Consider the following 14523-nt stretch of genomic DNA (forward strand, 5'->3'; position numbering starts at 1 on the left):
GTACAATGTGGTTGTTGTGAATGGGATGTACAAGTTGGTTGTTGTGAATGGGATGTACAATGTGGTTGTTGTGAATGGGATGTACAATGTGGTTGTTGTGAATGGGATGTACAATGTGGTTGTTGTGAATGGGATGTACAAGTTGGTTGTTGTGAATGGGATGTACAAGTTGGTTGTTGTGAATGGGATGTACAATATGGTTGTTGTGAATGGGGTGTACAATGTGGTTGTTGTGAATGGGATGTACAATGTGGTTGTTGTGAATGGGATGTACAATGTGGTTGTTGTGAATGGGATGTACAAGTTGGTTGTTGTGAATGGGATGTACAAGTTGGTTGTTGTGAATGGGATGTACAATGTGGTTGTTGTGAATGGGATGTACAAGTTGGTTGTTGTGAATGGGATGTACAAGTTGGTTGTTGTGAATGGGATGTACAATGTGGTTGTTGTGAATGGGATGTACAAGTTGGTTGTTGTGAATGGGATGTACAAGTTGGTTGTTGTGAATGGGATGTACAAGTTGGTTGTTGTGAATGGGATGTACAATGTGGTTGTTGTGAATGGGATGTACAATGTGGTTGTTGTGAATGGGATGTACAAGTTGGTTGTTGTGAATGGGATGTACAATGTGGTTGTTGTGAATGGGATGTACAAGTTGGTTGTTTTGAATGGGATGTACAAGTTGGTTGTTGTGAATGGGATGTACAAGTTGGTTGTTGTGAATGGGATGTACAATGTGGTTGTTGTGAATGGGATGTACAAGTTGGTTGTTGTGAATGGGATGTACAAGTTGGTTGTTGTGAATGGGATGTACAAGTTGGTTGTTGTGAATGGGATGTACAAGTTGGTTGTTGTGAATGGGATGTACAAGTTGGTTGTTGTGAATGGGATGTACAAGTTGGTTGTTGTGAATGGGATGTACAAGTTGGTTGTTGTGAATGGGATGTACAATTTGGTTGTTGTGAATGGGATGTACAAGTTGGTTGTTGTGAATGGGATGTACAAGTTGGTTGGTGTGAATGGGATGTACAAGTTGGTGGTTGTGAATGGGATGTACAATGTGGTTGTTGTGAATGGGATGTACAAGTTGGTTGTTGTGAATGGGATGTACAAGTTGGTGGTTGTGAATGGGATGTACAATGTGGTTGTTGTGAATGGGATGTACAATGTGGTTGTTGTGAATGGGATGTACAAGTTGGTTGTTGTGAATGGGATGTACAAGTTGGTTGTTGTGAATGGGATGTACAATGTGGTTGTTGTGAATGGGATGTACAATGTGGTTGTTGTGAATGGGATGTACAAGTTGGTTGTTGTGAATGGGATGTACAAGTTGGTTGTTGTGAATGGGATGTACAAGTTGGTTTTTGTGAATGGGATGTACAATGTGGTTGTTGTGAATGGGATGTACAATATGGTTGTTGTGAATGGGATGTACAAGTTGGTTGTTGTGAATGGGATGTACAAGTTGGTTGTTGTGAATGGGATGTACAATGTGGTTGTTGTGAATGGGATGTACAATGTGGTTGTTGTGAATGGGATGTACAATGTGGTTGTTGTGAATGGGATGTACAAGTTGGTTGTTGTGAATGGGATGTACAATGTGGTTGTTGTGAATGGGATGTACAAGTTGGTTGTTGTGAATGGGATGTACAATGTGGTTGTTGTGAATGGGATGTACAATGTGGTTGTTGTGAATGGGATGTACAATGTGGTTGTTGTGAATGGGATGTACAATGTGGTTGTTGTGAATGGGATGTACAAGTTGGTTGTTGTGAATGGGATGTACAATGTGGTTGTTGTGAATGGGATGTACAATGTGGTTGTTGTGAATGGGATGTACAAGTTGGTTGTTGTGAATGGGATGTACAATGTGGTTGTTGTGAATGGGATGTACAATGTGGTTGTTGTGAATGGGATGTACAAGTTGGTTGTTGTGAATGGGATGTACAAGTTGGTTGTTGTGAATGGGATGTACAATATGGTTGTTGTGAATGGGATGTACAAGTTGGTTGTTGTGAATGGGATGTACAAGTTGGTTGTTGTGAATGGGATGTACAAGTTGGTTGTTGTGAATGGGATGTACAAGTTGGTTGTTGTGAATGGGATGTACAAGTTGGTTGTTGTGAATGGGATGTACAATGTGGTTGTTGTGAATGGGATGTACAAGTTGGATGTTGTGAATGGGATGTACAAGTTGGTTGTTGTGAATGGGATGTACAAGTTGGTTGTTGTGAATGGGATGTACAATGTGGTTGTTGTGAATGGGATGTACAAGTTGGTTGTTGTGAATGGGATGTACAATGTGGTTGTTGTGAATGGGATGTACAAGTTGGTTGTTGTGAATGGGATGTACAAGTTGGTTGTTGTGAATGGGATGTACAAGTTGGTTGTTGTGAATGGGATGTACAATGTGGTTGTTGTGAATGGGATGTACAATGTGGTTGTTGTGAATGGGATGTACAAGTTGGTTGTTGTGAATGGGATGTACAATGTGGTTGTTGTGAATGGGATGTACAAGTTGGTTGTTGTGAATGGGATGTACAAGTTGGTTGTTGTGAATGGGATGTACAATGTGGTTGTTGTGAATGGGATGTACAATGTGGTTGTTGTGAATGGGATGTACAATGTGGTTGTTGTGAATGGGATGTACAATGTGGTTGTTGTGAATGGGATGTACAATGTGGTTGTTGTGAATGGGATGTACAATGTGGTTGTTGTGAATGGGATGTACAATGTGGATTTTTACTATTTGTGCAAAAAAAAAAACATTTTCTATGCCAACTGTTAATCTTTAACCTTTAACCTTTGCATTTCTCTCTGATTCTTCAGCACAGAAAAGAGGTATTTTTATCTGTCTACCTAAGGATGATTATTACAGTAGGATTACCTGTGTTGTGTTGCATTGTGGGTATGAGGCTGTATAAGAGTGCAGTCCTGTAACTTTAACCACATGAGCCTCACATGAGCTGACTTAGTGATGCTGCTCTGACCTTAACTATCAAATCAGTACATTTATCAAACCACAAAAAAAGCTACTGCCAGATGGTCATTGAAATGATGTGACTGGTGGATACGATCCATTATGAGAGGAAGCAAAGCTTGTAATGCGTTTGATAGAGGCCTGGCTAAAGTACGGGATGCACTCCGTACACATAATGGACAAACAGAGTATCTGGAGTAAGGAAGAACTACGTGACATGGCCGGTCTTCTTTTCATTTAGAGCAAATGAAAGAAGACCACGATGTCATTTCCAGACGACACACTAATCCGTGTTGTAATATGAGGACCCATAGTACAGGGACTGTTATCATGCCAGTCGCAGGCTGTCCTTATCATTACACACCCATGGATACGCAGATAGAGTTACTCATATACAGCATCCTGTACCTAGGCCTCATCTATAGTACAGTTGACTACACCTTGTCACTCACACCTGGAAGTCCTGTCATTCTCCCCCATCACATTAGGCACATTGACTCAATATGTCACAGAATATACAGATGTACATACGGAGATACTGTATATATACAAATGTATGTGCATATAGTATGTATGCAGTCTGCTGAGTATATTCATGTTTTCTAGGTCCATGTGTCAATGTGTAATTCATTACAAATAGCTGTGACATATAGCTTTATTGTTATTACCAACATTACAACTGAGGAGTACAGTTTCACCTTACTCAGATATAGCCTATGTCCTGTATGTTCTACCTGTATTATGGAATGATCAATGAACATTTGCATCATGATACAGGTAAGTGGAAGCTCTGGTTTTCAACAGGTCTGCAAGATTGGAACAATCAAGGCAGAGCGAAATGCAACATTTTGGAATTCCGATGGAACTGTGCAGATATAACTGTTCAAGTGACATGAATTCCGATGGAACTGTGCAGATATAACTGTTCAAGTGACATGAATTCCGATGGAACTGTGCAGATATAACTGTTCAAGTGACATGAATTCCAAAGTTTGCATTGGGGTTGATTTGTTTTGTCAATGTCAGTTTGTATTTCTTTTGCAGGTACATTTTAGACACAGCTTTATTTGCGCTTTATTTAGGGAGTGCAGCCCTGGCATTGTCACATAGAGTTGAATATTGACCATAATTGTGGGCAGGGGAGCATAAAAGAGAAATGTGGGTCAATGACAATGCCAGGTCTTTTCTCTATTGTTGGAGGGTATCGTATCTGATTCACCACGGATGGCAGAGAAGGACCTGCCGCAGAGACACTAGCTATCTGTCACTGTCAGAGGTAGAGGAGTGGGTAGACTCGTGCCAAAACCCCAGACTGTCTCTGGGCAGGTGTCCGATTCTACCACCCTGTGACAGAGACAATAGTAGGCTGGCCTATGCACATGACACTTTTGATCTGACGCTGAATAGGATTGTCTTTCAGGTAACACTTTATTTGATGGTTCATATGACATGAATATGACATAAGACCTTTCATGAGGTGTCATGTACATTCAAGACCACTCATGTCAAAGAAAGTGTTACAAATATTTTAGAGGGGGCAACAGAATACTGGGATTCTGCCACCCTTACCAGCCTGGCAGGAGATCCTCATTGTGCCTCACACCAAGTGGTCTAATCTGTCAACAGCTGCAATTGACCAGATCTATCTTTGTCCCTATTTATCTTGTAGGCTGTCTCTCTCTTTTGCTCATGCTATCTTTTTTCACATTACAGAAGCCGAACGGCATTTGAGAAAAATAAGACGGACGTGTTCCGGATTAAAACACACAATGTTGGGCCCTTGAAGAAGCTGAGGTACAGCATGGCATGTGGTGATGGCATCATGGTGGCTGAAACCACTGGTTTACCTTATAGTACACTACATTAACATCATACTGTCCTGTAGTCGCCGACTGAGTTTAGAATGCCTGTGGGGGATTTCCTCAGAATGATCACCGAGCGTTAAGCACCATCTGTTCACTGGGGGTTGTGATGATGATAGTGCTAGAGATGGGATCTGGGTCACATCCAAGTCTTAAAAAGTGAGGAGACATAGATTGTCTGAGTGACTACAATTGGAAGTGCTGTTATAATGAAGTGGAAACATCTAGAAGCAACAACGGCTCACAGAACAGGACTGTCAAGTGCTGAAGCGCGTAGTGTGTAAAAATCGTCTGTCCTCGGTTGCAAAACTACAGGGTTCCAAACGGACTATGGAAGCAAGGTCAGCACAAGAACTGTTCATCGGGAACTTCATGACATGGATTTCCATGACCAAGCAGCACCACACAAGCCTAAGTTCACCATGTGCAATGCCAAGCGTCGGCTGAAGTGCTGTAAAGCTTACCGCCATTGGACTCTGGAGCAGTGGAGACACGTTCTCTGGCATGATGAATCACGCTTCGCCATCTGGCAGTCCGACAGACAAATCTGGGTTTTGTGGATGCTAGGAGAACGCTACCTGCCCGAATGCATAGTGCCAACTGTAAAGTTTGGTGGAAAAGCAATAATGGTCTGGGGCTGTTTTCATGGTTCGGGCTAGGACCCTTAGTTCCAGAGAAGGGTAATCTTAACACTACAGAATACAATGACATTCTCGACGATTCTGTGTTTCCAACTTTGTGGAAACAGTTTGGGAAAGGCCCTTTCCTGTTTCAGCATGACAATGCCCCCGTGCACAAAGTGATGTCCATACAGAAATGGTTTGTCAAGATCGGTGTGGAAGAACTTGACGGCTAGCACGGAGCCCTGAGCTCAACTCCATCGAACACCTTTGGGATCAATTGGAACGCCGACTGTGAGCCAGGCTTAATCGCCCAACATCACTGCCCGACCTCACAAATGCTCTTGTGGCTGACTGGAAGCAAGTCCCCACAGTAATTTTATAATATCTAGTGGAAAGCCTTCCCAGAAGAGTGGAGGCTGTTATAGCAGCAAAGGGGGGATGAACTCCATATTAATGCCCATAATTTTGGAATGAGATGTTCGACAAGCAGGTGTCCAGTGTAATTGATACAGTGTAAGCCTACACCTCCACTCAGGGCTGGACTACCACATTTGGGGGTCCCCGCATTTGGGGAGAGGGGGTCAGCTAACTTCCGGCATTTCAACACATTTTGCAATGGTGCAAAGAAAAACATTTGCAGTTTTATAATGCTATCCTACACATTTTGTCATGAGGCTAAGAGAAAAATTATGCTGTTTTAAATCAAATTCTAAACTTTTTGTCATGGGGCAGGGATTTTTTGGGTTGTTTTATAGATCATCTCATGTTGATCTACAGTTGAAGTCAGAAGTTTACATACACTTAGGTTGGAGTCATAATAACTTGTTTTTCAACCACTCCACATATTTCTTGTTAACAAACTATAGTTGTGGCAAGTCGGTTAGGACACCTACTTTGTTCATGACACAAGTAATTTTTCCAACAATTGTTTACAGACAGATTATTTCACTTATAATTCACTGTATCACAATTCCAGTGGGTCAGAAGTTTACATACAAGTTGACTGTGCCTTTAAACAGCTTGGAAAATTCCCGAAAATTATGTCATGGCTTTAAAAGCTTCTGATAGGCTAATTGACATCATTTGAGTCAATTGGAGGTGTACCTGTGGATGTATTTCAAGGCCTACCTTCAAACTCAGCGCCTCTTTGCTTGACATCATGGGAAAACCTAAAGAAATCAGCCAAGACCTTAGAAAAAAAATTGTAGACCTTCACAAGTCTGGTTCATCCTTGGGAGCAATTTCCACATGCCTGAAGGTACCCCATTCATCTGTACAAACAATAGTACGCAAGTATAAACACCATGGGACCACGCAGCCATCATACCGCTCAGGAAGGAGACGCGTTCTGTCTCCTAGAGATGAACATACTTTGGTGCGAAAAGTGCAAATCAATCTCAGAACAACAGCAAAGGTCCTTGTGAAGATGCTGGAGGAAACAGGTACAAAAGTATCTATATCCACAGTAAAACGAGTCCTATATTGACATAACCTGAAAGGCTGCTCAGCAACGAAGAAGCCACTGCTCCAAAACCGTCATAAAACACCAGACTACAGTTTGCAACTGCACATGGGGACAAAGTTCATACTTTTTGGAGAAATGTCCTCTGGTCTGATGAAACAAAAATAGAACTGTTTGGCCATAATGACCATCATTATGACCATCGTGGGAGGAAAAAGGGGGAGGCTTGCAAGCCGAAGAACACCATCCAAACCGTGAAGCACGGGGGTGGCAGCATCATGTTGTGGGGGTGCTTTGCTGCAGGAGGGACAGGTGCACTTCACAAAATAGATGGCATCATGAGGGAGGAAAATTATGTGGATATATTGAAGCAACATCTCAAGACATCAGTCAGGAAGTTAAAGCTTGGTCGCAAATGGGTCTTCCAAATGGACAATGACCCCAAGCATACTTCCAAAGTTGTGGTAAAATGTCTTAAGGACAACAAAGTCAAGTTATTGGAGTGGTCATCACAAAGCCCTGACCTCAATCCCATAGAACATTTGTGGGCAGAACTGAAAAAGCGTGTGCAAGGAAGCCTACAAACCTGACTCAGTTACACCAGCTCTGTCAGGAGGAATGGGCCAAAATCCACCCAATTTATTGTGGGAAGCTTATGGAAGTCTACCCGAAACGTTTGACCCAAGTTAAACAATTTAAAGGCAGTGCTACCAAATACTAATTGAGTGTAAACTTGTAAACTTCTGACCCAGTGGGAATGTGATGAAAGAAATGAAAGCTGAAATAAATCATTCTCTCTACTATTATTTTGACATTTCACATTCTTAAAATAAAGTGGTGATCCTAACTGACCTAAGACAGGGACTTTATGCTAGGATTAAATGTCAGGAATTGTGAAAAACTGAGTTTAAATGTATTTGGCTAAGGTGTATGTAAACTTCCGACTTCAACTGTATAAGCTATTTTCCTGATATTCTACACATTTTACTATCATATGCAATCAGCCGCCTACCACTGCACTACGTTGATACTAATCCCTTGGGATTAAGAAGTGAGTATAAGCAATGCCCACTGAAAAAAAAGTGTGTATAGGTATACCTGCATAGCCTCCACTACACAACAGCGTGTTCTTTCATGATATGACCTCTGTGAGAAACAAGTGTCGGAGTGCCCCGTATTTTCCCGGAGATTTCTTTGCCACCACAAAAATCGGAATATGGAAAATAAATGAAAAGGTCATTCAGGTCTAGGCTAGTAGGATATCATTCCCGAATTCAGCTACAATATTAAGTGAGTGAGTGTTATTGTTATTTTTTTAAAGTTCAGTGCAGTTCTTCTCTGTAAAAATAAAGTGTTTTAAAACTAGCCTCCCAATAAGCTGCCAACATTATGAAGGTGTTGAAAAGGTATGCAAATGTGTCTCCCTGCATATGCTCCGAAAAACTACATTAGGACTATCATCCCAACATTTTTTTGGAGTGCTTCCCCAGTACTTTTCAAATGGTGGCAGCTTAGTTGCAAACATGGTAGCTCGTAGTTGCAATATTATATTATCAATTGTTTTTGTTTAACAGTGTTGTGTATCCTATAGAATGAGTTAGAGTATCAGAAGGCTAATTGTTGGGTGTCCAATACTCCTCTAAGAAAACCAATGGTCCAACCCCCATATCTTTTTCATAATCCGTTCAAAAGTGATTGGAGTTTTTACACTTGTAGGATGGCCAAAATGACCAAATAGGCCAAAAACTGGTTGAATCAAAATTTCCACATCATTTTGACAAAATAAATCAATGTGATGACGTTCAATCAACTCAATGTGGAAAACTGACTGGATTTGCAAAAAGTCATCAATTTAAGGGAATTTCATATTTATTCATACAACTTTTAACCTAAATCCAATGTCATAATGGAGAAATGTTTTGTTGATTTCATGTTGAATTCACATTATTTGACAACTCAACCATACGTAAATCAAAACTAGATGTTGAACTGACGTCTATGCACAGGGTGACTAAATATGGAAAAATGCACAGCATCTTGTCATCTAGGAAGGATGCTGTGCTAGAATTAACTAACGTTACTTGACAGGCTCACTTTGAACTCGTCATCTTTCTTCTCGAATCCGCAGGACATAAAACAACATAGAGGTAAGATATACATTTTGAGACATGACATGTAGTACTATTTTCTTATTTTAGTATACGCTTTTCATTGTAATGCAAAATTCCTTTAATTTCTTTGAAGATTTAGAAAAACCAAAAAACAACTGTATCTCTTTGAAATGTAAACAGAGCACTGAGTGTACTGCAAGCTTTTTATTTTCAAAGCCTTTTACATTTAATTCAGCTCATGTCATGTTAATTTATCTTTTTGAGACTCGCGGAAACAACTTTGTAGATGACCACCAAAACATGTAAAATCCTCTAAGTTGCTGTGAGAAAGCTGCACTGTTCTGTTGATGCTTGTTATTGTATGTATTAGGTTACGAAATCGGACTTTTTGGATATACTGTTAATTAAATGTTAGAGAAATATATTTATTGAACAATTCAGAACATGAATAATCATATGTGTCTTGGTAAAATGTATTTTATAACATAAGGAAGTGAAATTTCATCACCAAAGGGCGTTTTCACCCACTATGGTCAGAGTGGGTGGAAATTTGACTAATTGTCAAATGAGGAGATGTTTCCTCCAGTACCTGACTGTCATTGTGTCCCCAGGATTGAACATGACAACACAGGTGGCTTGAACGCCAGCTGGTTCCTGGACCGGGTCGTGGTGACCGACATGAACCGTCCACACCTGCGGTTCTACTTCGCCTGCAACAACTGGCTGAGCCGTGAGGAGGGGGATGGCCTATATGTCAGAGACCTGCTGGGCAGCCTCAACCCCATGGATGTCCCCAAACGTAGGTTACTCTGGAGTGCATACCTTTACACACAGTATGCTATACAGGTTAAATCCACATAGAAGATGTGTAGGCTACACTGCACAAGGCTGTACTCTACAGTTCATACTGTCCACTGCATACCTATTGCGCTGAATACACTCTACAGTGCATGCAGTATATGACGTAAAGGAAAACCTAGAACATTGCCATATAATTTAGGAGCAGCATTGCATATGCTGTATCTTGTGGTATATGGCCAATATACCACGGCTAAGGGCTGTTCTTATGAATAACACAACGCAAAGTGCCTGGACACAGCCCTTAGCCATGTACCGTCTGATATACCATGGCTGTCAGCCAATCAGCATTCAGGGCTCGAACCACCCAGTTTATAATTGTAGTTCTAAACTGGGTGGTTCGAGCCCTGAATGCTGATTGGCTGACAGTCGTGGTATATCAGACCATATACCACAGGTATGACAAAACAGTTATTTTTACTGCTCAAATGACGTTGGTAAACAGTTTATAATAGCAATAAGGCACCTTGGGAGTTTGTGACATATGGCCAATATACCACGGCTATGAGTTGTATCCAGGCACTCTGCGTTGTGTCCTGCTTAAGAACAGCCCTTAGCCATGGTATATTGGCTATATCCCATACCCCTCGTGCCTTATTGCTTAATTAACCCACACTTCATGTTCTTAAGCATAAACCAAAGTTACGTAAGTTACTCTGCCTACTGTTACTTGTGTGTAAGGTGCCTCATGGAGCCTAATCGGCTGGTAAGCATTGTAGTCCTCTTGTTACCATGTGACCTTCACCTTACAACTCCTTATTAGACAGAGACGGAGAGAGAGTAGGATGCAGGGTGCATGTCTCTTGGGGACAAATGTCACCATGGTAGGGGACACAGACCATGCCTCTGCGCGTGCCTACTTTCCAAGTGTATTCAAGGAGACCTGTTATTCCAAACCAGACAGCTGGCATGGGAACACCCTTACTGTACGCGCGCGCGCACACACACACCCCCGCACGCCCGCACGCACGCAGTGCGCAAGTGCGCACACACACAGTATATGAATATTTAACCTGGAAACTGGCTCATTGAGGATTAGTGGAATTATGGGCTGTCTGTCTGTGGTCTGTTGTGAGAAAGAAGGAGGAGACAAACAGAATCACGAGGCATGAGACTAGACATGTGAACAGAGAGAAGTTACAGGTTACAGTTAAAACTGAGAGGTTACGGTTAGAACTGAGAGGTTACGGTTAGAACTGAGAGGTTACGGTTGGAACTGAGAGGTTACGGTTGGAACTGAGAGGTTACGGTTGGAACTAAGAGGTTACGGTTGGAACTAAGAGGTTACGGTTGGAACTGAGAGGTTACGGTTGGAACTGAGAGGTTACGGTTGGAACTGAGAGGTTACGGTTGGAACTGAGAAGTTACGGTTGGAACTGAGAGGTTACGGTTGGAACTGAGAGGTTACGGTTGGAACTGAGAAGTTACGGTTAGAACTGAGAGGTTACGGTTAGAACTGAGAGGTTACAGTCAAATGTACAGTTTCAGTGACAATGGTCGCGTAACTTGAAAGGTACCATGATGGCAGTGTCTATGTGAAATATCATGACATAACCGGTTCACTGTCAGATATTCATGAGAACACATACAAACAGTACAATATCACTGAGTTCATAAATATGCTATGCTGTTTGATATTTGGTCATTTTACAGTGAATAAGTACATAGTGAGTGTGTTCACTTCTGCCGAGAAGGGCAGCGGGACTGATGCTGACGTCTTCCTGAATATCTTTGGAGAGCATGGCGATACAGGTGAGATTTAGACTCTTCATGTAGCATAACTGGTCAAACTGAAGATATAGCTCTTTCCTGAGTTATTAGCAGTGAGAATACCAGCTCTGTCATTAGCGCTTTGATTTAATTCTATATCACAATACGGTTTCTTTCTATATAATTAAAGGGGAGAGACGGCTGGACAGTGACAAAGATAATTTTGAGCGAGGCACGGAGGACAAGTTTACTATTGAAACACCAAACCTGGGAAGGCTAAAGAAAATCACCATTGGCCATAACAACAGGGGCTCATCAGCTGGATGGTGTCTGGATAAGGTACACACACATACACACACACACACACACATACACATACACACACACATACACACACACACATACACATACACATACACACGCACGCACGCACGCACGCACGCACGCACGCACGCACGCACGCACGCACGCACGCACGCACACACACACACACACACACACACACACACACACACACACACACACAACATGTTATCTATCTCCAGGTGGTCATTGATGACATGGGGAACAAGGAGGTGTATGAGTTTCCAGTGAATCGCTGGTTCGCCATGGACGAAGAAGATGGAAAGATACAGAGAGATGTGTTGGTGGGAGCAACACAGCCCATGGGTGAGCCCACCCATAGAATTACATATATAATTATGAATAAATTATAGGATTTCTATGAGCCCACCATCATAACGACAGCACATTGAGTTCCAATATTGTATTCTGTATCAGATACATAAATCAGATAGTGTGTTTAGGGCCAGTTCACTTTAGTGACCTGATTTTTTTATGGTCAGGTCACATGGTCTTAGTTATGATGGCTAGAATAATAGAATCCATTGAATGACCTATAACCTAACCATTCTGTGTTACTGGATCGCCAAAGCGGTGGTGTACAATGTCCAGGTGATGACGGGCAACGTGAGAGGTGGTGGCACCAACTCTAAGATCCACATCATCATGCACGGCACCAAGGGCCTGAAGAACAGTGGCAAGGTGTTCCTGGAGGGTGGAGCATTCGAGCGGGGGCTCATCGATATCTTCAACGTGGAGATTGCTGCGCTGCTCAGCCCACTCAGCAGGGTCACTATCGGACATGACAACGGAGCTGTTGGGGCCGGCTGGTACTGCGAAAAGGTTCCGTCTCATCTGTGTTGTTGATGTTGATGTTGAGGTTGAGGTTGAGGTTGAGGTTGAGGTTGTTGTTGATGTTGAGGTTGTTGATGTTGAGGTTGTTGATGTTGTTGTTGTTGATGTTGTTATTGTTGTTGTTGTTGATGTTGTTGTTGTTGTTGAGGTTGTTGTTGATGTTGTTGTTATTGATGTTGTTGAGTTTGTTGTTGATGTTGTTGATGTTGTTGTTGATGTTGTTGATGTTCTTGTTGTTGATGTTGTTGTTGTTGATGTTGTTGTTATTGTTGAAGTTGTTGTTGATGGTGTTGTTATTGTTGTTGTTGTTGATGTTGTTGTTGTTGTTGATGTTGTTATTGTTGTTGATGTTGTTGTTGATGGTGTTATTGTTGTTGATGTTGTTGTTGAGGTTGTTGTTGTTGTTGTTGTCTTCTTTTCATGTTGCAGTATTGCACATTTCATCATCTACATGTACCTCTTATCTACTGGTGTGTGTTTCTATGTTCTAACGTCTTTCTCTCTCTCTGTGTCTCCGCCCAGGTGACAGTGTACTGCCCATTCACAGGGATTGAGCAGACGTTTCCCTGTTGCAAGTGGCTGGATGAGGACGAGGGGGACGGACTGATTGAGAGGGAGCTGTACGAGATGGTGTCCCTCAGGCAGAAGAAACTTAAGAGTGGGTGACCTATCCATTCTACATACACGTCTACTGTAACACACATAGGCCTACAGTTGGTTAAACATATGTAGGATCTTAATTTGAGCCAGTTTGCTACAGCAGGAAAATAATCCTGCAGCAACAGGAAATGTGAATTATTATGTGGAATATAATTCATGGACATTTTTGTAGGGGTTGATAAAACATTTTGTGTGTAAAAATCAAGTCTGAAATTTCAAAGTGGAAATTACAAACTTCAGAAGCCTTTTTAAACCTCAAATACACTACAAAATTGTACATTTCCTGCAAGATCTTCTGCAACAGGGTGATCAAACGAAGACCCTACATATGTAGTTGTGAGGGGCCAGTTCAGACATTGTACAGCAACACACAAATATGATTCTAGATGAGTTTACATCATTTTAAAGAAACTCTTCAGCTGGAGGTAGGATGTAATATATTTAGATCAGGCCTATAGAGACCAATCGAGTTCAGTTCACTTTACTTTATTAGCCGTATTTAGGAATTTGACAGTCAACATTTACAAACCACACTGACATCAATGACAACACACAGACAGATATGCAATAGACAACAGGATTCATTTTCCTGCGTACCCTTCCCAGAGTACCCGTGGTCACTGTGGATCTGGACGTCGGACGTGAAGGGGGCAGGGACGGACGCCCAGGTCTTCCTACAGATCTACGGTGATAAGGGCAAGTCAGATGAGATGAGACTGGAGAGCAACTCAGACAGCTTTGAGCAGGCTCAGCTGGATAAGTTCATGGTAAGACCTGGTTCAGCCGTAGAACTATACATCTTCTGCACACCACAGTGGTTTAAAATTCTTTATTTAAGCTTTATTTAACTAGGCAATTCAGTTAAGAACAAATTCTTATTTATAATGACGGCCTAGGAACAGTGGGTTAACTGCCTTGTTCAGGGACAGAACTACAGATTTTTACCTTGTCAGCTCAGGGATTCGATCTAGCAACCTTTCGGTTTCTAGCCCAACGCTCTAACCACTAGGCTACCTGCTGCCCGCCGTAGCCGCACCAGTGTTAGCCCGCTGTAAACTGG

The 14523-nt window shown here is 41.9% G+C and overlaps 1 protein-coding gene across 1 annotated transcript in view; it reads left to right on the forward strand.

Annotated features, from left to right (window-relative positions):
* The window catches only part of LOC120026190 (lipoxygenase homology domain-containing protein 1-like), a 48554-nt gene that overhangs the window by 7961 nt on the left and 26070 nt on the right, over nucleotides 1–14523 (forward strand). Inside the window, exons 3-10 of the mRNA XM_038971015.1 lie at nucleotides 4694–4774; nucleotides 9650–9837; nucleotides 11550–11648; nucleotides 11797–11945; nucleotides 12152–12275; nucleotides 12541–12791; nucleotides 13326–13461; nucleotides 14070–14230. Coding sequence (XP_038826943.1) covers nucleotides 4694–4774; nucleotides 9650–9837; nucleotides 11550–11648; nucleotides 11797–11945; nucleotides 12152–12275; nucleotides 12541–12791; nucleotides 13326–13461; nucleotides 14070–14230 — 1189 coding nt within the window. The remainder of the gene's footprint in view (nucleotides 1–4693; nucleotides 4775–9649; nucleotides 9838–11549; nucleotides 11649–11796; nucleotides 11946–12151; nucleotides 12276–12540; nucleotides 12792–13325; nucleotides 13462–14069; nucleotides 14231–14523) is intronic.

This window comes from Salvelinus namaycush, chromosome 31 (genome assembly GCF_016432855.1).
Source record: "Salvelinus namaycush isolate Seneca chromosome 31, SaNama_1.0, whole genome shotgun sequence".
In the NCBI taxonomy this organism is placed as follows: domain Eukaryota; kingdom Metazoa; phylum Chordata; class Actinopteri; order Salmoniformes; family Salmonidae; genus Salvelinus; species Salvelinus namaycush.